General features: G+C 37.9%; 1 protein-coding gene across 11 annotated transcripts in view; it reads left to right on the top strand.

Annotated features, from left to right (window-relative positions):
• Positions 1-27,685, top strand: part of elavl4 (ELAV like neuron-specific RNA binding protein 4) — a 110,642-nt gene that overhangs the window by 22,389 nt on the left and 60,568 nt on the right. For 2 of the 11 annotated variants that reach the window (XM_077533887.1, XM_077533886.1), the window contains exon 1: positions 3,944-4,275. The exons of the other annotated variants lie outside the window; for them this stretch is intronic. In XM_077533887.1, the coding sequence (XP_077390013.1) occupies positions 4,252-4,275 (24 nt within the window). In that variant the 5' untranslated portion in view covers positions 3,944-4,251. Of the gene's footprint in view, positions 1-3,943; positions 4,276-27,685 lie in introns of those variants that run through there. 11 annotated transcript variants of the gene reach the window in all.

Genomic DNA, 27,685 nt, shown 5'->3' with positions numbered 1-27,685 from the left:
TTATTTTTGTATTTAATTTTTGGCATTAAACTGAAGCCTGTATTTGAAGAATTGTTTGTTCATTGCCAAAGTACCTCTTGTGAAGTGAGTTGAGTTCACTACTTAGCATTTTTATGTTACGACTAATGAACGCTATGTACCTGGAATGTCATACTTTCATTCTATGATGATACATTATCTCATGCTCATTGGCTCATGTCATGCATCAACGTGCAATAAAGAATTCCACTTGTCTTGACATCGAGAAGGACACTCTGTTAATGGCATTCAAATCGAAGCAGAAAAAAATGCCCTTCATAGGATATCTCAACCACTCCCTCCATCTGTCCAAACACAATATTGTAATGCACAGCGTGTCGCCTTAACTAGGACATGGCAGCAACATGGTTTCATCTTTTCATCTCTGGTTGTGACACACACGCAAGCTAACACAAGAGTGGAGAGGGAAAGCAGATTTGGTTTATAGCCAAGTAGCTGCAGTCATTTTCACAGCCTATAAAAATCGGGGTCCTGCAGTGTCATCAAATTCTGTAGATAACGTTGCGAAGCAAAACAACTGCGCACACATTCACATTCTCATTTAGACAAAATGGATGGATCTTATTAGTTGTTGAGAAAAAAGAATGTACCACTGTATTGCAGCTGTCAAGATTATTCTATAGATTATTCCATTGATTAATTGGAGGAAATGTTACTTTTTATAAACGAGGTAATTGTATTGGTGTTGTAAATGAGTATGCTGTGGTGAAGATGGACTTACAACATTTAGATTTGTGTGGCTGTTTCTCAGTATTGTGTGCATCCATGCTGATGTTCTTCTTTATTCTTGAAGAAGAAATAAATCAAATCTAGTGTTGGGGTGTTTCACTTGATTGAATGTGTTGTGTTGTGTTGTGTTGTGTTATGTAGCGCACGACAGTATGATCCAGTGTATGTTTTCAAATGGGAAAATTAGGCTTCAGTATATTCGTACGTGTTTGTGCCTAATTGAAGGCATAGCAGGGCTGGTCTCGATGTCAAGCACTTGGTTCCAGCAGGCTGGCTAGCTAAATGTTGCTTACAAGAGAGGTTGGAGAGGTCAGCGGCGAAGTGTGGATGCTGGCATGCTTATGTTTTTTTGTCTGCCAGAGCTGGCCTTAAAATATTTCCTCTTGTATTTTCATTTTTTAATCTCATACCTCTTGCTTTTATAGCCACGAGACACTGAGCTGTTCATTTTCACAAATGATGCTTAATTCACTATTGCTATTATTGTATTATATTTACTTAAGTATCTGTATTGTACATAAATTATGTGCGACAGACTAACCATGTAAGAATGAAGGACCTAGAATATGTTTACATTTTACAAGTACATTTACTTAATTAATAATACAGTGACAAATGTTGCTTCATCAGTTCTTAATATTGCTTCCAATCTGCTGTATTTTTAGGCAGCAAAAAAGTTGTCTTAATTCATCCAAGGTACACTAACTGGTTGCTACCAAATAAACCAATCCCATCCATTCCCATCCCTGATGTGTATGCAGCCTGATATAGCTTTGACATAATTTGTTATCACTAGTTTACATGCCGTAACCGCCAAGAATTCCACTTTAATTTAACAAATAACACATGGCATGTTGCTCTCTTGTCAGCATGAAGATAATGTATATACAATATAGTATTTGTATTTGATGCGTGTGACAGAGCAAGCTTTGTATTTGTTTGGAGTGGAGAGAATGAATGCACGTCTATGTTGCTTGTCAGGTAAAGCGTGTTATAGAGGAAGCAAGAGCTCCCCCTTCTTGTCTGTCTGAGACATGAAACCCCCAAACTGTTCTTTATTATTATTATTATTATTATTATTATTATTTTTAGGAAACATTATCTTGACTTAAACTAACACGTCTTTTCCTATTCAACAGTAGGCTCTGTAATCTATTTAAATAAATCCCGCTAATTAGTAGCGCATTGTTCAAAACAGCGCTACTTATTATGCGGGTTTCCTGAACTCTTGACAGTCAACAAGAGAGGTAGAAAGAGAACCAAATAGTCTACTATGAGGCTTGTTTTGTTTTGAAACAATAAGGTTACACAGAGGCTAAAGACTGCGATAACAAAGTGGCTAGTTTATAGATGAGAGCTAAAATGGACGCATTGACGGAACCCCATAGAAACAACACTGGTCGTTAAGCTGGGAAGTATCTAGTGCAAAAGCGGTATGATAATGACAATGGCCGTGGTCATAACTCCCTATCCACTAGTGTATATAGTGACCTACAGTATATAGTGAGTTTCTCATTTTGTAGTGCTGTTCAAATGTGTATCGTGAGTATAGGTTATCTTCTATTCAATGGTGTCAAACTAAAGGCCTGGGGGGCCTGATCCGGTCCATCCCATCATTTTATTTATTTATTTATACTTGAACAGAAGGCTTTATTGATAACACAGGCTTTCAAGTCACAATTTTTTCAAAAGCCGTAAATAATTGTTGTACAACTTCTAAAAATGAAATATATTTAAAAAAAAAAAAAAAAAAAAAGTGAGAGGAAAAAAAAACAACAACAATAACAAGTATTCCTTAGTTTAGTATCCACGCATCGTTTTAGTATTCATTTTTCTAAACATATATTTATTTATTTATTTAAAAAAAAAAAGTCAGCGAGAGAGAAGCCCGGGCCCGACCCGAACGTAATGACCGAATTTAGGGCCGGGTCGGGCTCGGGCTAAAGATCTTACCTCTAGTAGCGTTCGCTACTTAACTCATTCACTCCCAGCCATTTTCACGGAAGCAATCCCGTTCGCTCCCAGCTGTTTTACTGAATTTTGACTGATTTTGCAAGGCCCACAGAATATTGTGTTCTATTGCTATAAAATGGAACCTATCAAAAGAAAGATTAAAGTCTCTTCTTTCATCAGGAAAAAAAGTATGATTCTATCTGTTTCCGTTTTGCAGCAATTAGCATTAGAAGAGAGCTTAGTTTCATCAATTTTCACAAATCTATTTAAAATTGTAAGTAATATAGCTTTTTTTTCTAGATGGCCCTGGTTGATCTACTTTGCTCTGCTGCCACCTGCTGGCCGTTTGTGTAATAACTACCATTTCTGCAAGCGTTCTTTGAGGTTGAGAGGCTGCATCAAAGCCTTCTGTATGCTTTAGCATAAAAGGAAAAAAACGTATAAATACGTCTTTGGGACACTTAAAACTTAAAAAGAAACGGATTTACACGTTATTGGGAGAAAATGAGTTAATGGGTATGGAACTAAAATACGCTCATTGTGAGACATGTTGAAATGTTTTTTTCCCCCCATCTCATGTAGCTAGAGTAAAAGTTTAACACCGAAACAACCTAAATTGGCAATTCAAAACTGAGCATAATTGTCTTGCTTGCTTTCCAGCATAATTTAAAAAAGTTATTTTCTTATACGTGGTGAATTGAATTTCAATTTGTATATGTTAATAATGCATTCAAAGATTCATTTTGTTGTTAAATGTGGAGAAGGCAGTGGGGGGGTTGAAGACTGCTCTATACGCACACCAATGCAAATGTACAGAGGACCCTCAGTAATAGCTAATTTATATACACAGTGCTGTGCAGGCATCCTATTACCATAGCGCCTGAGGCTGCAATCACTCTCCTCGAGCCCGGGCTCCACGTTGCTCTGCCCCGGCTCGCTCAGGCACGGAGCTGAGCGGCGATTGATTACTTTGCTGGGATTCAAAAAGCCTTTTCTCTGCCAAAAGCGGGCTGAGGCTGGCGTGTGCCGACGAAGGCTCGGAGCGAGCCAGAGAGCGAAGGTGTTAACGCCGAGGGAGGGGCGGGCTGACGGGCAAGCCGAGACGCCAATGACGGATCGGAGGAGAGAGCCGGGGTAGGTAGGTGGAAGGGAATGGGCGGGCGCCGATCTCCAGTTGAGCAGGGGACTGGGGAGGGTGGCAGTGAGAGGAGAGAGAGGCGGAGTGAGGAGGGGTGGGAGAGCTCATCATTCTGCTCTCAGCATCTGTGGAAGAAGGCGATGCCTGCGCCGCACACCTCCGCCACGCCGCTCTCCGCTCGCCACTGAGACAAGAGAGGAAGAGGAAGCCGAGGACAGAATAATAAGCGGAAAGTCTCTCGCCGCAAACTAAGACAGGAAAGGGCTGAGATTGAGTAGCTTCTCCGGGCGGAAGCGGTTGCCGTAGCTGCCGTGTGTGGGGAATAAGAGAGAATACAAGAGAGAGTGAGCCAAAGAGAGAAACATCTTGAGACAACCACCGGCGTCTCCCAAATGGAGTGGAATGGGTTTAAGATGGTAAGGAAGAAAGCTTCAGGCTTGCCATTACACAGCATTGTGCCTTGCTCACTATATTTTCTACTTGAATGCATTTGAAGACATATTTCTCACTACTGTTTAACTTAGACAAGAATGAGAAGTTCCTTCAGCGGAAGTGTAAGGGAAGATAAGGCAGGTGCGAGTGGGAAGGGTTAAATGATGTTTTCTTGAAAGCTTTTCCTGCCTTTGCACCAGTCTGAAATATTTACCTGCAAAGCATGTGTACCAGTCACTGTTCATTGTTAGCCTGTTGACTGCTATTTCCGCCACATTCATGTATGCAAAGTAGCTCATGCTAATGAGGTGAGTAGACATGTTATCCGTCATGCTGCTCGTGGACTCGGGAGTAGGTGTGTTTGAGGTGCGCGCATGCCCCGGATTGCAATTTGTTCATGCTGTGGGATGATGATGAGTGTGTGAATGAACAAAAGCTTACAGTATGTGTTGTACTTTGCTCAGCTTCCTTCACTTCCAACTTTGCATCCATTCAGTCCATCACCTTCAAGGGGAGGGGCCGAACCTTGCTAACAGAACAAGCGGCCATGTTTGTCAGGTGTCACCCACTTTTATTCCCTTGCAGATACTGCGTCACCAAATCCCGGCACCCGAGTCCATAGCATTCCAATTTACATTCTCGAGGCGTCCATCTGTTTGCCGAATGACTTTTACAGAGCAGACTTGACTCGCCGTTTGCCAGCAAGAACATTTGCAGCGCTACAATTAATCCATCTGCAAGTAAATGTTTGATCGGGTACGTTCATCTCATTTGATGCAATCAAAATGCTAATCAGATAGACCGCCGCTCTCCTTGTTGACCAGGACCCTGGACAGTGGAGAGCTTTGCAGTTAAGTGAGGCGTGGATGCTTAGCGCCAACGCATGATTGATGGACTGAGAAAATAGTCTGGACAGATGGACATGAACAGAGAGCTTATACATCACATGCCGCTGGAGAGAAGGTGAAGGAAAAGGGTGAAAATAGAAAAGAAGGAGTTAAAAGTGATCACTGTAGAAGGTGTGATTTGAGCCTTCTGATGTGAGCCAGTGGGGCGCCTGAGCTATCACCTCACGCACGCACGCACGCACACACACACTCAGTACACACGCAAGGATACCAACATGCAGTGACTCTATTACCCTCAGGCGGAACACGGTGAGCTCCAAGGTTACACATCAATGCTAATAGGATGGGGTGTGTAAGGAATTTATTATAGCGGCTGTGCAGCCAGCAAATATATGTGGAGTGAATTAAATGTAAGCGAAGATCAGAGAAGCGAAGGATCATCATGCGTGCGATGTTGGAAGATGACGATCCACTATATAAAAATGAAAGTCAAAAATATCAAGGCTAAAAATGGGACGTGTCCACTTCCAAGAAGACACACTGAACCATATAGTAGAACTATTAATCCCAAACAAACAGCTTAGTCAGAGATGGATAATAATGGAAATTTACTATTCTGAAATAAAATGTATATACTGTAGTAGAAAAGTGTATCTCGATAAAAGTATTTCATATCAGTTGATATTGATTATTCATTTTTAACCTATTTAAAATAAGTAAAAATTATGATATTATTAGGAGTACTCAACTCTTAAGTAGTCACTGATACCGATACCACTAGTACTTGATACATAAACTTTCCCCAAAAAACAATGACAGATAATTTTAAAGAAATACCTCTATCTCCTATTATAGCATTTTTCCTGAAAATTGTGTAAAATGAATGGCAATTATAATATAATTTCTAGTTCCTGATTTCAAAACTGCCACAAGAGGGCAGCTGATACTTGTATGGGCCATTGTCCAGAGTACCGATATTTTGAAATACGTTTATTGGCCCAATATCGATACTTAATATCAGTACTCGCCCATCACTATATTAATTTGATTTTAGATCAAATTAGATGACGGTAAATTGCATTTCATGCATTTCAGTTGAAAAACCACATTTGGACTATTTTATCGTTTTAGTGTGCTCATTATTGCTGTACTCCATTCATGTTTTACTCGCCTGATTGTGACTTGCAATGCTACATTTTGGAGTTAGCTAATACTGGAGCTAGCATGTTAAAGACTGGCAACTACTTTACTTCTATGTCACGTATCCATCTGGAGATTTTTAATCGGGTTCTTATGCAGAATATAATCTTATTGCAAGAGTTGCACTGAGTCAACTGGTCATTTATTTGACAGTTTCTTTGGCTTGGCAAGTGAGCTATCAGTGAACTTGGATTATTGACCAGCCCTATTAGGTGCAGTTTACTATAGTACAGTATAGCATAGTGAATCGACAGTGATTTAATGTACTGGCAAATCCAGTAATGATAGTCTTTATTTTTTTTCCAGAGTGAAAAAAAGGAATATATTTAATGTGTGTTTATAGTATTTAACACAGTCAACTCAAATTCAGTTTGAAAGACAGTGTTATTCAAAACCTCCTGTAAGATACTGTATTGACATATTTTATCAAGTGCACCACATAACCTGCACAGTGGCGCATGCCCACAATGAGCACATTTTTCCTTTATGTTTGACTGAGAAGTGGTCATCTTGTTAAGTGAGCATTTTAGAGGCTCTAATTTGCATTTATTATCATACAGTATACTTTCCCAATCTATCACATTCATGAGCAGAAGGAAGATCATTAGTTAAAAAAAAAAAAAAAAAAAGGTCACGGCAGTAGGTGTATTTGTGTTTATCTTGTGGTGAGTTAATGTGCATATGAGTACAAATAATGTAGATGACTAATGTATCATATTTCAGATATCCCGCTAACTCAATCTTGTGAAGTGGGTTTAAAAGTACTCTTGGTAGACTCACAAAGACACTGTAGATTTTAATTGCTTTGTGTCAGAGATGGGCACATATGTCATATGATGGAACATGTATCGCTTGCAATTGCCACTTTCTCATGGAAAATGTGAACTCCGCATGACATCAACTTGACGGTTGTCCAGCATCATAAGATGCTTACTTTGTGTGCATTAAGTAAAATATTGTATTGTAGCAAAACAGCCAATAAACATGTAGGCATGGTTGTGGTCACAATCCTTTGTTTGCTTGTAAATGCATTCTACTGAGATTTGTGTCTTGCTAGTTTGTTTGGAAAACAAAACATGTTCATGACTGAGGATGGCATAATAAATAAGTGGATTCGTTAATACTGTAGTTAAGAATTATGTCAATTGTGTGGAATAAATTGTTAGTTAATTTGTGCCATGGATGCATAATGGAGTGCAATACTTTACTGCAAACAGCAGAGGCACTGTTGATTTAGTTTCAACTGTATGGGACCTAAAAAACATCAACAATTAATTAATCATTAACTAATTCAAGCCCAAATACGTGTAAAAACGTTTTTAATACTTTGTCATTCACTCCCAAAAATGTGTTTACAAGTTTTTCTGTTTTGTTTTGTTTTTTGTAATACAAGAGCATACAGAGAAGGCTTTGATGCAGTGTCGACATGAAGAGGTGGCTTAAAGCAATGGTATTTTTTAAAAACACGGCCAACAGGTGGCAGCAGAGTATAAGAGATCAGCCAGGGCCATGTTGCAACAAGCCCTGTTTGTCAGTGTTTTCACCAGGAATGTGAATATTGATGAAACTTAGCTATATTCTAATGCTAATGGCTGCAAAATGGAAACAGATACAAATATACTTTTTTTTCTTGATGAAAGAAGAGACTAATCTTTCTTTTTGTAGGTTCTATGTTTTTATAGCTATAGAACAAAATATTCTGTGGGCTTTGCAAAATCTGTCAAAAGGGGGTTTCTTCAATGAAAATGGCTGGGAGTCAATGTCCCCATACATGATGGAGTTATAGATTAATCTTTAGTTATGACAGTATTTGCATTTTAACCACGGTCCCCTTCAAAAAAAATTTACAGATAGTGTATTTTAAATAAGATGGTTAAAAGGTTGTTTTTCTTTTCTTTTTTTCTTTCTTTTTTTGTTTATTAAAATACATTTAAGGGATTGGGAAACAAATAGGATCTTTAATAGAATTTGAAAGAACAAATTACAAACAGCTAAATGTTTTCATTTGCAGTAATGTCATGATTGTTATGCAAGAATGTTTGGTTTGACTTTTGTTCTCGTTCATTTTACGTTTTTTTAATATTACAAAAAAAAAATGTTTTTATTGACTACAAATGTCTCTGCCAAATGTCTTTGAACAAAGGCTGAATGGAAGCATTTAATGAGCTAAAAGCCTGTTTGAATAAGAAGCCGCTGTAACAATCTCTGTCCCAATTAGCACGCTTTGGTTTTTAAATATTCCTTTTGTGCGGAGCCTAAACACACATGAAGACTCACAAAACGGTCACATTGAAAATTTAATAGGCTTCCACAGCGACATCCTTAATTAATTTAAAATGTTGTTGTTTTTTGTTTTTTTTCCCACCCCTTTTTCCTTTGCATTTTCAAAAAGGCAGAAATGTGAGAGGCATGGCAAGTCATTCTGCTGTGAGGGGAGCAGCATTCACAAATACTAGACCTAATTCCTTTGGCAGCAGCTCAAACTGCTACAGACAGACACATAATCAGCTGGGGAGCGTTAGCGCCTCAGCCCACTAGCAAACACAAGACCGAGCCCTTGTTGTGCATCGCTGCTTTTCAGAATAAATATCCCGATGGAAAATACAGTGGGAGGAAAGAGGTATTCATGTGTATATAGCTCTTTGTTCAGCAAAAGGTACCGAAGAAGAGACGGAACGGCAGCTTTCTTAGCCACTTTGCTGCTCATTCTCTATCTCCCGCTCCTTCTGTCTCTCATCCTCCACTGTACGCTGTGTGTTTTGCTATTCATACAGATGTTTGGATTTGAGTGGCAGTTTCTCCCGAGACCGTGCGCACGCGGCTGACTCGTCTCATCTGCATTTTGCATCCCAGGAAACAAAGCAGAGCAGAAAGCGACGTAAAGTATCAGCAGGCAGACAGGTTGTTTGTTGTGTGTGTGTGTGAGAGGAAGACAGACAGTGTGTGTGCGTGAACGCGTGCGTGCGCCTACTGTATGTGTCTGTGCGTATTGTTTGGCTCTGGCAGCTTAACTGGCCCCTGAGCTGTTGCTGAATGATGTTTAAAGGACATTTCAAGGTCACGCTTTCGACAGGCCTCGCTGCCGCCGACATATTAAACATTTATGCATTTCTGTAGCTAGATGAATTATAGATTAAACATGAAACTGAACATGCTGCAAAATGGCACTATTGTGGTTGATAATAGACACATTGCGGTCTACAAACACGGCGTCACATGACACATCCTACGCCTGCCTTATCTCATCTATCGCAACACAATAGCTCATCTTGTCGTATGTCATGGTCAAACAAATGATATTTATAATGACACCCAGTAGAGGCAGACATATGCCGAGGCAATATGATCTTAATTTGGATCTAATTGTGACCTTTGTAAATATAACTACAGTGGTGCCTTGAGACATGAGTTTAATTCGTTCTGTGATGGCGCTTGTAACTCAAATCATCTTTTCCCTTTGAAATGAAGAAAAATACCAATTAATCAGTTGCAGCCTTTCTCCAAAAAGGCACAAAAATGTATAATGTGTTTTAATGAAGACAAATGCACACCATAATATTGTACTTTATAAAAAACATATAGTAATGACATAAAAGCTAAGTTCTTGTGATGCTGCTCCTTCTTGTTTACCCGCCTTGGCCATCTGGGAGCAGTATAAAACAGACAGATGGAAATATGCTGTTCATTGAAGTATTTCGGTAAATCCCACTTGAGTTCATGGCAGTCCTTATCTCTGAGCTCCTCAGTACGGCACTGATATTAGCTGTTCTACGCAGTGCATATAGACTTGAGAGCCTCTGTATTAAATGGCTAATAGTGTCGTATAATCTGTATTATGGAGTTTATGACTGTGTACTTTTATATTTGTCTATCGTCAAACCATCTTTACTCAATCCGCCGTTTAAAGGGTTTAACTTGAAATAAGTGCATCAAAATCTGATAGCTTAATGCTAACACATAAATATAATCACTGTTGCGGTCTTATAGCAATTGATATTTAAGTGTAAACTTGGCTGCATATGTAGACATATAATATGGCAATACTCACAGGCATACATTCTTTATCCTCTGTGAAGAACAAATACATTTTACTGCAGTTTATAGAGGATCTGAAATGTAGTTATATATCCAGATATTTGTGCTCCCAGGTGGCCAAGGCCCATCAAATGAAGTGGCGCAATGTCCATTGAATTGAAGCAAAAAATATATATATATTAAAAATGGTTTAATTATTTTCTTTATATTGCATTTAAAAAGTCATGTTCCTTATTATTATCAAACTCTCCAAATTTTTGTACTTATAAGTAGGGATGTAACGATATCCAAACATCACGATACGGTATTATGATATGAAGGTCACGATACAATAGTTATCACGATATTGTGGGGCCGTTGGCGATATTTACAAAAGATCTTACTTGCTAATGCAAGCACACATTGATCGCTTCACAAGCAAATTAGGTTCCCCTTCATCTGACAATTAGCATAGATTTTAAACATAGAAGGCCAAAACATCCCTAATGAAAATTTAATTGCACTAATAAAATAACCACTAGAGGGTGCTAGATCTGCAAAAAAAAATGGATTTTTAACAGATTTGTTCCTTTTAAACGTGAACATGACGACGACGATATTGTGGCAGTTTTAATATCACAATATCACGATTATTAGTGATAAAAAAAAAAAGTGGTCACTGACGAATGGACTATACAGTTCACTGTACCTACAATACATTGTTTTTACTTTTTTAAAAAGAGTAGTTATAAAAAGAGCTTAAAATGATCTAGTTTATCTTAATGCAGCATTTAAAAAAAAAAAAAAACATCATGCGAAATTTGACTGCGGTTTTGTAGCACATGTGCGACAAGCTAAAACCTATTGTGGTTATGAAATTTGGTGGTTGTTGTCTTAACATTTTAACGCACACAATACTGCATTCGCTTTCTGAAGGACAGGAATGTCATCTTTACCGCAGTGGATGGAAATGTAATTCCTATCAAGCCAAAATAAAACAAAAAACACCGGCATCACCTGTCAAAGAGATATGCTGTGTTTGTGTTGGGAGTGGAGCTCAGCGGAAAGATAAATGTGCACTCGCTCATTGATGTGCTGCTTTCCACCATCACGCTGTCACTCTGTGGCAATCAGACGCCGTCACCTCCGTGGCGTATAGCGCGCTATATGAACACCGATAGTATCCTGTGGGCATTTTCAATTACCTCGCTCTATACAGCAGCGGGGGGGATTAATCTGCTCGTTTGAATGCGCGCCACACTTAATGGTTTAGCCGGTGTGCCGCGGGCCTCGTCTGTTAGCTCTGATGGTATACATTTAGGCTTTTGTGTCTTCACCTCTCTCGCTCTCTCTCTCGCTCTCTCGCCATCGCTCTCTGCTGCAGTCAGAGCCATTTGTGATTGCACCACTCTCCCGTCAAGTTACAGAGTGAGATTAGATTTTCACACAAGATGTGCTCAGTATAAATTCTCAAGTCAAACTCCAAATTGATTGTGTAATGACTTGCACATGCAGAACATTTGAAAAAAGTGACTATGTAGCTCCAGGAGTGACTGCAAATTCAGGATCTAACATATCTGACTCATGTATCGCTAAGGGTGAGTTAAAATTCATGAAATGTGTTAATTTTAATGTGACATTTTCAAGGTTTGAAGTTGTGACTGCCGTAGTTCTCGGAGGTGTTCATTTACTCAACTGCCAGCCGTTTCGGGTGTCTATTTGAGGGAGGTGTACCTCGATATTCTTGTGTTTTGGGAGAGAGAGTTGTCTATTTGAAGAAATCTGTCTTTTTTTTTTTTTTTTTTTTTTTTTTTTTTTCCTCAAATAGTGGCTACAGGTGTTCATTTACTAAATGGCTAGACTAACCACATCTATTTAAATAGAGTTTCTATTTGAGGAAGGTTTGCAAAATTTCTTCATTTATTCATTTGCCAGGTGGTAGCATGTCAATTTGAAGGAAGTGATTCTTTTTGGTGGTCAACCTGCTGTATGTGAAGAGCTGCGTCATTGGCTGGGCTGCGATATTTCCTCAAATAGTCTGTGGATGCCTATTTGAAGGAAGAATCTATTTGGTGAACATGTGTTTATTGTAAGTGGACTACCGTAGTTTAGATTCCATTTTGGTGGATGATCATCCAGTATGTCCTAAACGCAGTAGTTGACGTTTATTTACTAAACCGCCAGACATAACAGGTCAATTTGAATGAGCTGTCTCTTTCAGGGAGGAATTTCATTTTTCTACAATTATTCATTGATCGGTGGATCCAGATTCTGCCTTGTTTGGGGTTGAAAATTGGTGGGGGGGGTTTTTTGTTCATGTGATGTGCATCATTTGTGCACTCAACGGATGTATGTACTACGTCTGTCAATAGCATTTATTTAAGGGTAGCATTTGCTGCATTCTGTGATTCTCAGGTAAGGAGACCTCAGTAGCAACTAATTGAAACAAGGCATGTTTGAGAGTGGAAGCCACTACTTGGAAAAAATAATGGTGCAATGGTGCCTTATGGTTTGTTCTGTGATCATGCTTGTAACTCAAAGTGGATGTATCTCAAATCATATTTCCACACTGAAATGAATGGAAGTAATTCCAGTCCACAGAAAGTATTTGTAGTAAAAAAATAAATAAATAAATAAATAAAAAAAATAAAAAAAAATTCAGATGATAAATAAAATAACGCAACACTGATGCTAGTTTTAGCCCGTTTTACATTACATGTTAGCATTAAGCTATCAAATGTTCATAAATGATGTAGTTTATGTCGTTCCTAAATTATGTGGTTTATTTAATACATAATTTAATAATTCTCTTTATTTAATGTTCAAACTTGGTGTCAGAGGAGTAGCTCATTCTTGTCTATTAAAGAATAGACACAACCTTCGAAGGAAGCAACATTTTGACAGAATAAAATCTAGGATTAAATTAAAAGATCAATGTGGTGGGAAGGAATAGAATTATCTTGATTATCTTGATTAAGTCTGTCAGACAATTTTTAATTTTAAACATTTGTTTAAAAGTAAAGTTATTGAAAAATATGAGAATGTAAGTTGATGTTTGGATCTAGTTTTGTAAATTTTATTATCATTTATGTTAATGGGTTTTTTCTTTCTTTTTTTTCTTCAGCCTATGCCTTTTCAATCTGTATGTTTCTTTATTTTTTGACGGACCTGTGTGTTGCATTTTTTTTTTTTTTTTACTTTTATAACTAATCAAAATAAATTGTATTCATTCATTCATTCAAACTTAAACTGGGAATGGTGATAATCAGCTGGAAACAAGCGCTTGGGCTCCTTTTTGAAGAATTGTTTCACTAGGTGTTGCTTGTTGTGTCATTTGCTGCCAACATTTAGCGCCCCTATCTATCTATCTATCTATCTATCTGTCTATCTATCTCTATCTATCTATCTATCTATCTATCTATCTATCTAGCTAGCTAGCTAGCTAGCTAGCTACCTAGCTAGCTAGCTACCTAGCTGTCTATCTAGCTGTCTATCTAGCTGTCTATATATCTATCTACCAAGGATATTCTGCACCTTGTATAAAAGTAAACTAAAGTGTTAGTCATTCAGTAAGTAAGCAGAAAGTTTCACTATAATGGTTGCAGTAACATCCTCAGCTCTTTCACATAGTTTCCATTTATTCATTGACCCCATCACACTGTTTGCCCATTAAGACACATGACGTACGGCTGTCCTTTCCCTTGCACCCATTTGATTATATGAGCTCCGGTTTAGAGCAGAATCAATAACCAGATTATCTGGGCCCCACACACTAAAAACAACAACAGCAGCACACACTCTCGCGTCGCAATCTCGGCTACGGAATGAATTCTCGAGTACGCCGGTCGGTTGATGCCTGTGTGATTTAGCTCCATGCCTTTGCTGCAAGGCACACAGCCTCACATATACAGGCGTGCTGTGTGTGAGATGCAGCTGATGTGGGAAGGAGTGATTAGATTAGAAGGAGCACTGCCTCTACTTAGGAGCCAGGCCAGTGTTCCTCTCTCACTTCTCCTTTGCTCGTCGTTCTCTCTCTCTCTGTGTGTGTGTGTAAGTGCCGTGCTGTAGGTTTTCTTCTTATCGTGCACCTCCAGGCTGTTTATAGCTTTGTTATAAATACCTGCTCAACAAAGCCAACATTAACACTTGCAGCCTCAAACCAGTTTTAATTGGAACACCTGCTATGAATTTAACTGAAAACTGTTATTCAAGGTGTTTTAGACGAGTTTGTTTCTCTCTCTCTCTCTCTCTCTCTCTCTCTCTCTCTCTCTCTCTCTCTCTCTCTCTCTCTCTCTCTCTCTCTCTCTCTCTCTCTCTCTCTCTCTCTCTCTCTCTCTCACTCTCGGGAAAATGGCAGCAGTTATTTTGTTCATCAAGGACTTTCCTTGCTCTAATGCACAGTTTTGTACTCCTAATATTGCATGGCAATGAACTCTCAAGCACACTAGACCAACATTAGCTACGCTTTCAGTTTAATCTTTAATGATTCAATGAAAGAGTTGTTTTTGGAAAAAAAAAAAAAGGCTATTACAATAGAATGATAATGCCATCAGAGTTGTATTTATATTGTGCTTTTACCCTATCATGGCCGGTCTTAAACGGTATTGAATCATATTTGAACTTAATCATGAAAAGTGAAATATTATAAAATACCACCATGGTTACAACTGCAAGTAGAATCACTCCAAAGCTACACAATCCAACAAATACATTTGTACATCACCTAATAATTCAGGAGAGGCCAAAGACAAATTTTGCAATCCTAATGAAGGACAACAGTAAAGTGGATCTGCAACATGAATGGGAGCCACATTTTATTTTATTTTTTTTGCAAATCAGTTAATCTGTTTTGGCTTAATCCTACTAACAACAAACAAGCACTCAAATGGCACTGAAAACATAACCTTGTGGGAAGTAAATATCATTCAAAATAACTGTGCGACAATATTAATCAAAACCGAACATTATTACCGTTTGAATTTGTTTTTATACAGCTGTTTTATTGGATCTAATAGACTCATACTTGTACATTTCATTGCATTTTACCAGTTTAGTTTCTGATGTGTAGTGAATAAACAGCGGAAAACAAGAGTTAGCATCTGAGTTAGCATATGCTGCTTCAAATCTGATCAAATGTTGCACGGTCTGGCTGGTGAGTGATGTGGGCGCCAGAATAAGAGAGTGGGAAGTTGGCTAGCTGTTAGTCAACCTGTTGGCTCAGTAACTTTGTGTGTTTTGGCCATCGTGATTGCAAGTGTAATCGATTTATTTGAGTTATTCGATTACTTGTTGCATTGTTAAGTCGTAATGTAGGACTTTGATGTACTCCAATGCGTTGCACTATGGCTTTCAATATACCAATAGCCATTGTGTTGTTTTTCCCTACCCTAGGGATGGTCATCTTCTTCTGACAGATACCAGTACAAGTACTCAACTCTTGAGTTGACCAACACCGATATCAAGCACTGATACCACTAGTATTTTGATACATCAAATAAAAACAATATATTAAAAAATCAATATATCCTAGTATAGCATTTTTTCTTAAAAATTGAATGAAATTAATGACAATTTTGCATCATCTTTTTAGATTTTCTATACATATTAGCGGTGTGCCAAAAAATTGATTCACAAAAGAATCGAGATTCTTATTTATTTATCGAATCGAATCGATATTAATATCCAAAAATCGATTTTATTTAAATTAGAAATGAAAAAGAAGGGGAAAAGGCAGTTGTAGCCCACATGCTGTTTTTGTGGAAAAGGCACTTACAATACTAAATTAATAAATGTTTAAAAAAAAAAAAAAAAAAAAGACACTTTAATGTCTCTATTTGTCATTTTTTCTTGCAAAGCAGACTGGAGTAGATCATGGCAATCTTGTGCATATCTGTAAATTGAAGCAGAAATCACTTGTCAAGCAAATAATTTTGAATCGAAAACCGTTTGAATTGAGAATCGAAAATCGATTCTGAATCGAATCGTAGACCCAAAAATCGTAATCGAATCGAATCGTGAGACAGTCAAAGATTCCCAGCCCAATACATATACTTGGAAATTCCATCAGACAAGCTTTTGATTGTAAAAGGGCCATATCGGGCTTCGCAAGTACCGATACCGTATTGCCCATCCCTAGCTTTCCCCTCGCCGTGACATGTTTCCAACAGACCATATATCCTTTTTTTAAAAGCACTCTTCACTTTGTATAACTCATCAAGAAGTTGAGCCTTTCATGTCGAATTAGTCCCATGTAACGCAATCGGCTGTATTCATTGGAAATTTCTACACGTATGCACCAAAATCTTTAAACTCCACATATGGCCATTTTTGGAAGTCCCCGTTCTGCATGATGAGCAAATACAAAAAGTGTTTATTACTCTTTCATGTGAAGTGAATGTGAGCGTGATGAAGGCCTAATCCAGGCTGACAGTCCTCATTCATCATAAACACGTTTAATTACTGAAGAGGCCCTCGACGTAAGACACGTGACAGCCCCACTAAAACCGTTAATGACACCGAATTAAAGATGGAATCCTGTAGGGGACGTGATAGTGATTTAGCCTCTTCAATTCGCTAACGTAAGGCCATGACAGCGATCGCTCCCATTTGTCACACGCAGGAATGAAACCTCTCATTGATTTGAGTGTGAAGATGTTTCGTGGGCGGCTCGGGGGAAGACTGCTGTGCGGATGATGCCGCCGTGTTGGGATCGTATGGAGGAATCGGGGCAAGGGTCGTCAGGCGGGAGACTGTTTGGAATGAAAACAGGGGACTTTTTGATGAGCACCTGAGAGGCCGGGTCAGGACTGGGGCGAGGGGACGGGGACTTGGGCTGCCAGGCAAATCCTGGCTTTCCTTCAATTCCTCTTCCAGCACCCTCCTACCCCCTCTGCGCTCCCCCTCCGATGCCTCAGGCTGTGGCCAAACAGCGAGGCAGGTGTCCAGCTGATCTAACACCCCCGCAAGGGAGGAACTTTAGTGCACCAGTCACTGTAGCTACACAAATTGAAGTGTCATCTCTAGAGTGAAGATGCTCACCAATTTTCTGCATGCATTGGTGCAGATTTGGGATTCAGCCAGTAGACAAATGTCCTCAGCAAAGGAGAATGTAAATCTTTGAGGGTGTGTGTGCGCTCTCACTCGCATGTGTGAGAGAGTGAGGGAGACAAGAGACGGCAGATATGAATAGATCACTGCAGGTCTTCATCGTCCTTGTTGTTTGTCATTTATTAAATTTGGAGGTGATGTTTTATCCAGTCCTCAAATAGCCAAAGTGAATAAATATGTATCACTCCAAAAATGAGGTTAACCCATTGACTCATTATTATTATATTGCACAAAAGAGTGTTAGGGCCACACAGAAAATGAGAATAAAGTCATGTTTTTTGAGGAGAAAACAAATTAAAATTAGAAGAAATAATTTGGTAATCTGACGAGAATAGGGATGTAGCAATAACTGCAATATTGTCATATTGCAATAGGAAAATTGCCACACTATTTTCGTCATTATGTCACAATATTAAAAGCGGCACATCTGTTAAAAAGGCGTAGTTGTATTCCATTTATGCAGTTATAGCACCCTCTGTTGGTTATTTTATTAGTGCGGTTTAATTTTAATTCGGAATGTTTTGGTCACTCGTTCATACCAACAAATAATTTTCAACTTCCCTACAATATTGTGATAACTATCATCATGTGAAGTTCCAATTGCGATATTTATCGTATTGTGATGTTTGGATATTTTTACATCCCTAGAGAATAAAGATGCACTTTTATGAAAATAGAGTGGTAATATGTGCCTGAATGAAGTTAATATTAGACCAAATCGTTTTATTATTCGCCAAGGTGTATAATATGAGGACAGTGTCATTTTATGTGACTACCGATGTGATATTATGATTATTATAATTGTATGAGAACAAAAGCATAACAAAGGGAATACATTTCCTCAATGTTATAAGAATTAAGTTCTATAATGAGAACTAATTGGAATTTTAGACGGTGTTACATTTAAAGATGTGATTTTATGAGAATGTCATAATATTAAGGGTAAGTCTTAAATTTATGAGAATGAAGTTTTAATAACAGACAAAAAGTTGGAATTTTAGATGAATAAAATCAGTGTGAATATTTCTTTTCTGTAACAAAGTGATACATTTTATGAGGAAAAAAAAAATACTAAAATAAAATCAGCATTTTATGACAGTAAAAACGAAATGTTCAATACTACTTTTTTCCAGACTAGCTCTGAGTACTCCACTCTTGAGTAGTCACCGATACCAGTCGTCCTTTTAATACATAAAAATAAAAGAAAATTAACAATAACAGATAAATACATATATCCCATTATAGCATTTTTCCTTAAAATTGCATGAAATAGTACGGATCCGCCCATCGCAACAATAAAGTTGTCATTTTAGGAGAATAAAGTCGATTTTAGCTAAACAATTTTACCTAAATAGTCATAAGGGGAATTAGTCTTAATTTGCGAAATATGAGAAAAGGGTCATAATTTAACATGAATAAAAATGTAGCCTAATGATATGTAAATAAATTGTCAATTTATAAGAACAAAGTTTTTTTTGTTTGTTTATAAAAAGTAAACTAAAAATTACAAAAATAAAGTTGCAATTTTATGAACAGAAACTTGCACATGCATTTGGATGAGGATTGTTACACTCAATAAAATAAACTTAATAAAAGTAGCTGACATATGAATAATTTTACTATTTTCTTTTATGTGTGGCCCTAATTTTCCATCGTAATACCGCAAATAAAACTCTTGAGTAAACCAAATGAGCTATTGATAGAGACGCTGTCTGTAACATCCCATGGGCAATCTGCTGCATCCTGTCCTGGCGTGACCTCTGACCTTATGCAAGTATGTGTTGATTACCCAGGAGCTGTGAGGGGGTGTTGGAAAGCGGCATCGATCTCGCTGAAAGCCTGCGTCGTCACAAAGAAAGAAGAAAAACGACAGTGGGAGTCGAGCCAAAGTTAAATGAAAAATTGCTTAGATACACATCTCGCGCGTTCTGGAACATTTATTATTCCGAGTCACACAGATTGAAGTGAGGCGGAGGAGAAGAATCCATTTGGTAAAGTAGATGCTGATCGATGAGACTGGAGGCAGGCCGGTGAGAGTGCAACAAAGGAGCAGGCTTGCGTGTGCGTGAGTGTGCGCGTTTGCGTATCCCAGATTACTTTCGCCAATTGATCCAGCCCAGTATCTGTCTGACCTGCAGGACATTTTCAAGCTGACAAGACGCTGGTGAAGTTAGAAGGATAAGAAGAAAGGCATGGGAAAGGCATCAATACAATGGAATGCATAGAAAAACATAGGCGGGAATTGACCCTGGTGCTGTGCTGCTTCTTCTTTTATTTGAATCTCTTCTTTTCACTGTGATTTTTATAGCACCGCTTCAAAACAGCATAGACGAGTGAAACATAAAAACAAAGCAATTGAAACCATGCTTGGGCTTTAGCATAGATTAGGGCTGAAAGATTTAGAAAAATTATCTAATTGTGACATCTCCCCCCTTCAATTTTGCAATTGCGATTTAATATATGATTATATTTTCAAAGTTCACTTCACAAGTTTTGGGATTCCTCCCTTCCTCATGAGTAGACACCGATTCCAAGTACCGATACCATAAAATTTCCCCCAAAAAACAATGACAGATAATTTTAAAGAAAGCGCTCTATATCCCAATATAGCATTTTTCCTTAAAATTATATGAAATGAATGACAATTATCTAGTCTACTAATTTCTTTTTTCTGATTGTAAAATGGCCACAAGGGGGGCGTCAGGTACTGTTATCAGCTGCTGTCACACCCATACCAGATATCGATACTCGCCCATATATGTTTTGGTCTTATATAGTTAGGCTTATGCTAAAATAAAACAAATTAATCATGAAATAAAATGTGGAAGATTTATTTCTCAAAGAGATACTTTTCAGCAGTAAAAAGTTAATATTTTGTCTATAATTAATGTGGTAACGTTATTTTTCATGTACAAATAGTACCTTTAAAAAGTCATTTTTGTACTTGCTGTCAACTGATGATGACATCACCTGTGCTGAGGAAGCAGGTAACGACCAATCATGGCTCAGTTTACTGACCAAACCCAGAAAACAGGTGAGCCATGATTGGCCGTTACCTGCTTCCTCAGCACAGGTGATGTCATCAACAGTCGACAGCAAGTAGAAAAAATACTTTTTAAAGGTATTAATTGTACATGAAAACTAATGAAGTTCATTCATTTTGAACAAATATTAATTTTTCATTGCTGAAAATTGTTCAATGAGTCAAGTATCTCTTTAACTCATTTACTGCCAGTCTAAGGAAATTGGAACTTTGACGTCTTTAGCCGTCAATGGCAGTGAATGAGCTAAAGAATGGAATAAGGTAGAAACATATTTTTTTTTTTTTTTAAATCAAAGAGTGCAATATGATTTTTCATTTGGTACCCACATTGCAAAGGCACACAATATTTTGTTTGCCTTGAAAGATGGGTTAAAAAGCTCGAAATCAGGTGGCACTTTGGGGATTGTTTTTTGGATAACGTGTGGCAGTAAAAGAGTTAAGCACTGAACTTCTTCTGACACTAAATAAATAAATAAACGTAGGTTAAAAAAAAAAATAGCAGCTCTACTAACTGAACCGAAATGCACAATTTTTTTTTCTTTCAAAATATTAGCTTTTGTGATTTGATAAATTGCATTCAGCTACATTGCACTGTCAATTGAATTTGACTATTTGTTCAGCGCTACTTTAAAGTGAGTGGCTTAAAATGTGTGATTGTAGTATTGTTTTGTGTAGAGCGCTATGTTAGATTTGTGGCTACTGTGAAAGCTTGATATAAAGTTGTGTTGAGTCTTTTTTTTTTTTTTTCTTCGAATCCAAATCAGCAGCTCGTAACTTGAAAGACTTGTAAGTTGAGGCACTCTTAAGCAAGGTTATTGATTTGATTTGATTTGATTTGATTTATTTGTTCATTTTTCCTTTCGGACAGCATTGTTGACAATCAAACATTACATCATACAATTTTGACATACAATAACCGAAAAGAAAAAGGGCTGGCAGGAAGAAGCATAAAGCTTATAAATTCCCGCCCCCATACTAGACTAGGACGCATAAAATCAAATAAAAATAATAAAAGTCAGCAGAGATGATAAAATTTGAATATTCTAGTCAATTCAAAAAACAATTTCGTTAACGAAATAAAATAAAAATTAAAATGCTTTTTTTAAAAACAAAAACGAACTGAAACTACATTTTGTGTTTCCAAAACTAACTAAAATTAACTATAATTACATCAAAAATGTCCTTTGTTTTAGTCTTTGGAAATTACTGTAATGCACGAGTCTTTGGGGATGATTTAAATGAGATTTTAAGTAGATTTATTTTTATATTAACCGGAATAAGGACGTTTGAAAGTGTGTCACACAGAAGTGACATCATCTAGCAGCTGCCAATAGAAAAGAGCGTAATTAATGATGCATAAAAAAAACTAAAACTAAAACTAACAAACTATTTATTGAATATCTAAAACTAATAAAAACTAACAAAACCACCCTGAAAGCTAATTAAAACGAACTAAATTTAAAAAGCAAAAAAAACAACCCTGCTCCTAAGTCAAGGCATCACTGGAAATGACCCGACTATTTTGAAATGACCATTTTAATCATTTAAATTCCACACAATTTAAGCCATCTTTGCACAGACTGCTGCTTTTCTTAGAAAATAGTCCTTTGCAACAAAACAGTCGTCCAGCCGAAGGAAATCGCGACATCAGACGCAAGATGGTGAGACATAAAAAAAGTCTAGCGAGTCCGACGCTTTGCACACCGGCTCCATTTTGCAGCTGCCAAGCAATGTGTCTGTCAGCGGAGAGCTCCTGCAGCATCCTGTCTACTCTGCATTCTCCGCAGCCTCCATTCTTCCCGTCCAAGTCAGGCCGCATCGATTGTCTGAGCTTTGCGAGGCTAAAACAGACGAGGAGAGCGAAGCTCGCACTGGCTCAGCACTCTCCGCCGCCGTAAAAGCTGCAGTGGCGTGACAAAGGTCAAAATGACATGAGATGACTTAGGAAATTGTTCACATAACTGTCCTGAGTGAATTATTGTTATGAGAGAGTACTGCATTAGAAGAGCGCTTTGGAAAAATGGATTCATAAACAGTAAAGCAAAGATAAGGTTGTTCCATTAGTATTTTGGACTGCCAGACAAATACAAATGTGCACTCGCTTCCCCTCGCTGGAGGCAGACTGCAGCACCCAGACACCACCAGCCAGGACTCCAAGGAGACAGGAAGCACTTTTGCCGCATCAAATATTAATGGCCCTATAGAGTGTATTGATTATATAATAGCTTTTCCCAGCATCTGAGCACAGGCTGAAATGTACTCCCTGAATAATTGAAAATGTATCCATGAGCGGATTTCCATCTAAATGGTTGCTGAATGTAAATTGCACCTTTATTTGAGATCTCATCCAAAGACGCATGCAATTGGGATGAATGCGAGGAGGGTGTGAACGCGACGGGTTGAAGTTGCATGCACGGTGGCGCTGTTTGTCTTAACGAATGGTTGAGCGTTGACGATTGTTTGCACGGGCTGATATGGAGGCTCACGTCCATCTGCTTGCCGCTTGTTACATGCGATCGCCGCCGTGTGCAGACGCTGTGATGACGCTGCACTGTCTGCTTGCCCGCCTCACCGCGCTGACATGCTATGTGAAGCGACAGCTTTGCAGAATGGGTGAAAAATGCTTTTGATGTTTCACCTCTGCCTAACGTTTCCTTCTTTCAGGGTAGCGTTTCGGCGTCATGTTTAATAGATGGTCATTTTAACATGCGGGGTGTGCAGTAGGCTGTGTGATACAGTTTTGTCCGTTATAGTGCATGTTTTGGTTGGTGATTTAGTTTTTCGATATCCTCAAAATTTTGCGATTGTTGCAAAGTTTGGTGTTTGAGTCGCTAGTGCACTGAAAAGCTGTCATCGAGTTTCATTCTTTGCAACTAGAAATGTGCAGCCAATATTAACTCATTTGCTCCCAATAATGTGTAAATACATTTTTGTAATGTTTTAAGTGTCCCAAAGACGTATTTATACGTTTTTTTTGTTTTGTTTTTTTTATGGTCAAGCATACAGAAGGCTTTGATGCAGCCTCTCAACTGCAAAGAACGGTTGCAGAAATGGTAGTTATTACACGAACGGCCAGCAGGTGGCAGCAGAGCAAATGAGATCAACCAGGGCCATCAAAAAAAAAAGCTCAATTACTTACAATTTTAAATAGATTTGTGAAAACTGATGAAACTTAGCTCTCTTCTAATGCTAATTGCTGCAAAACGGAAACAGATAGAAACATACTTTCTTTTCCTGATGAAAGAAGAGAATTTAATCTTTCTTTTGATAGGTTCCATGCTTTTATAGCAATTGAGCACAATATTCTGTGGGCCTTGCAAAATCAGTCAAAATTCAGTAAAACAGCCGGGAGTAAACTGGATTGTTTCTGTGAAAATGGCTGGGAGTGAATGAGTTAACAGTTGCCACATTTTTTAATACATCTGAATAACAACCAATAAAATATTACAGTGGAACCTCCAAAATGAACGCATCTAAGGTACATTTTTTTTCAAGACAATTTCAGGGCTAACATGAAATCAGCTTTATGGGAGAAAGTTCAGTGAACTCTACACTTTTTGCTTCGAATGTGGCATAATGAGAGAGTAGACGAAAAATATTCAGTTATAGTTATGTACATTTATGTTGCTCATATAGAATGACATTAGCCTCTTATGCTAGTTGGCAATTGATTAGTCAGTTGTTGTCGGCATTGTCAGTTTTTTATCAAAGGCAGTTTGAGATTAATCGAACTTCTAAACCCAAAACTTTATTATATTTTAAATGCGTATGTATCATCTTTATCAGATGCCTTATCCCTGAATCTGCAAAGTATTACTTCAGAAAAATGTGTTTAAAACTTTGCATTTACACATTGTGATGTATATCAGCCATAACCAAATAACAGTTAGTAAATATTCATCAACAAGCTACACATTTGCTTTCCTTGTACAAAAGCGACACATAGGGCTGTGCAATTAATCAAAATTCAATTACAATTTCAATTATTATTCTCCACAATTACAAAATAGGCATAATCGTAAACAAAAATAAAATATTATTAATATTAAATTTGAGTTGTTTAAATTTGTTTATTTGCACCTTTTTTTTATTTAAAAATGACTAATTTAATAAATCTTGTTTGGTCCAAAAGGAACTATATAATGGTCGTGTTTCAAATAAATTTGTCTTATTTTTTACGTTTAAGCATTTTTTTTTTGTTCTGTACCAAAAAACAAACGAGTGTCCTAAACGTGATTTCAATTATTACCAAATTAATCGTGATTAATATTTTCTTCAGAATTGAGCAGCCCTAGCTACACAATAAACCATGATCATAAGTAGAGATAGACCGATGTTTTTATTTTTCAGGACCGATACTGATTGCTAGTAGTCAAGGAGGCCGAGAACTGATATTTGGAGCCGATATTCAGAGTCAGTAAATGATAAACAAAAATCGACATCAAAATAAAAAATCATTAAAATACAAGTTTCAGGGAGCTCACAGGTTCATTAGTATGTCTTTAAAAGTTACATGAAAACTTATACAAGTAAATACCGTAGCTCCCTTTAGTTTTCTACAGTAAATATTTTCCAACATTTCAAAATAATTGAAATATTACAACAAAACAAAAGGTGCAGAGAGTTCCCAAGATCAGCGACATCTCTTATAAAAGCTAACTGAAAATTTAAATAAATAGTTCCCAGAGGTTAACACAGTTTTGAATTGATCTTTTATCAGCCATCATATTTTTTAACAAGGCCGATACGATTTAAATGGCCCGCCAGACAGTGTCATCATCGACATGGACGTAGCAAGTTGTGAGCTGATCTGGATATTATCTGGAAGTTACTCTTCACTACACTTCCTTTTTATGACCGCTGCAAATGTTCTATTTCAGCCATGAATGTAAAGAGTATGGAATGATCACAATCCATCACTCTCAATAATCCGTCCACCGAAGCACTGACTCAATTCAATGGCCCGCTGCATTAGCAGGCCACACGCTACTTTAGTTTCCACGTCACTTCTGGTCTGACGCTGAAACACATTACGAATCAGTGCCATGTTTTCACTAGTGTTCCTTGCTATACAAGATTTAGGAATTTAGTTCTACTTTAAGAATGTTCAAAACTAAGATTTTTTAGGGTCAACTGCTCCACTTTTTATATTAAAACTAGCATAAAATCATATTTATTGGCCGAAGATGACAGAGTAAATAGATTGTACATCCGAATAAATGTTTGACCAGCAACACTGGAGGTTCCACTGTACAAATGTCTCACTCATTTGTTTCATTGTCGGAATGGTTTTCACATCTTGCAAAACCATTTAATAGAGTCTGTTTGACTGTATATACACAAAGTAGTTTGGTCTTCACCAGCCTAAAACAAAGATGGCTCAATACTTTCTCTTTTTTTTTTTTTTTCACCTTGGACAACCACTGACCTATTTGTCCTGGCGGATCCTCCTTCTTTTTGACACTTCATTCTCATTTCGACCTCCATTATGCATTCTCTGCCACGTTTACAAGACACATTGACAAGCCAACATGTGCAATACAGTCTCTCTCTCTCTCTCTCTCTCTCTCTCTCTTTTCGACCTCATCTCTCCCCTTCTTTGAAGCATGGGAAGTGTCTTCCACATTACTCATCCTTTCCTTTTTCTTCCTCCTTCCAACTGATCGGCCGCTCCCTCTCCTCATCCCTCTGAAGGAGTAAATGAAAGCAGAGGTCATCCCGCCTCTCTTTCCCCTCTCCTTCTAAATTGGCTGCTAGTGGCATCCATAGCTGTAGGCATTAATGTCCCCCCCCCCACCCCACCCACCCGCCTCGCTCTTGAGAGTCTGCTGAACAGACTTCCTGCTCATTTGTGACATTTCTGTGTCTTCAACCGCAGGCTTGTTTACCCGCGGATAGCAAGAGGGAAACCCTCATTATAAACTCATAAAGCCAAGGTCATTGCGGGGACCACACCAATCTACTGGTTGCTACACACACAATTAGTGTGCTTTTTTTTTTTTTTTTTTTTCCCAGCCGCTATAGAGCTTCTTGAAATCCACAGCAACGGATACCACTGAAGCAATGCTATTACACTCATTTTAGAGTCACTCAGGGGATGACTAGCAATACATTTACAATCATTCCAATGTTTTGTTTTGTTTTGTTATTTCACGTTTCACGTCGTTTGTTTGGAAGAACAAGTTTACCAAAACAGTTGAGCGGAAACGGAGATTGTCCACCAGCTAAATTCTTCTTTGAGAAGAATGGAAACTGTTGTTGTTGCAAATGATCTACTATCATTTTTACTTAAGCCTGTATCCCACTGAGGGATGAAACTTTGCGACACTAGCAAATGTTGATTTCACATCGGGGTTTGTTCAAGGGCGCAAAGTTCTCAAAACGGTCTTAATAGTTCTCTAAAGGTAATTTTGAGATTATTCAGAATGTCTTTGTGGCAAGAAAGACTGTTTAAGAAACCATTAAGACTGTTTAAGAAACCATTAAGACTGTTTAAGAAACCATTAAGACTGTTTAGGAAACCATTAAGACTGTTTAGGAAACCATTAAGACTGTTTAGGAAACCATTAAGACTGTTTAGGAAACCATTAAGACTGTTTAGGAAACCATTAAGACTGTTTAGGAAACCATTAAGACTGTTTAAGAAACCATTAAGACTGTTTAGGAAACCATTAAGACTGTTTAGAGAACGTTTAGGAAATTCTGCGACTTTGACTAAATGCTGACATGAAATCAACATTCATTAGAGTTGCACGTTTGCCGCTCAGTGGTATATGAGCTTTACTTTAAATCTGCAGGTAGACATCCCAATACGTTTTTACTATTACCACCATTTCTACTGAGCCATTTTTGTTTTAAAGGTGATTTCAACCTTCAACATTTCTTGACAATAGTATGTTATATGTGACCTCACTAGTCTAAAAATGGCATTCTGATTAATAATACATTTTTGGAAGATGAGTTATGCAGCAAAATCCAGCCATTTTTACCCACCTCAGGGGGCGGCCATTTTGCCACTTGCTGTCGACTGAAGATGACATCAATGTTGCTCAGGGCTCAGGTAACAACCAATCTCAGCTCAGCTTCAGAAAACAGGTGAGCTGTGATTGGTCGTTGCCTGACCCCTGAGCATCATTGACGTCATCTTCAGACGACAGCAAGTGGCAAAATGGCCGCCCCCCT

The sequence above is a fragment of the Festucalex cinctus genome, chromosome 10 (genome assembly GCF_051991245.1).
Source record: "Festucalex cinctus isolate MCC-2025b chromosome 10, RoL_Fcin_1.0, whole genome shotgun sequence".
In the NCBI taxonomy this organism is placed as follows: Eukaryota; Metazoa; Chordata; class Actinopteri; order Syngnathiformes; family Syngnathidae; genus Festucalex; species Festucalex cinctus.
Note: the sequence above shows the minus strand (reverse complement) of the source record. Positions and strands in the feature narration are given on the sequence as shown.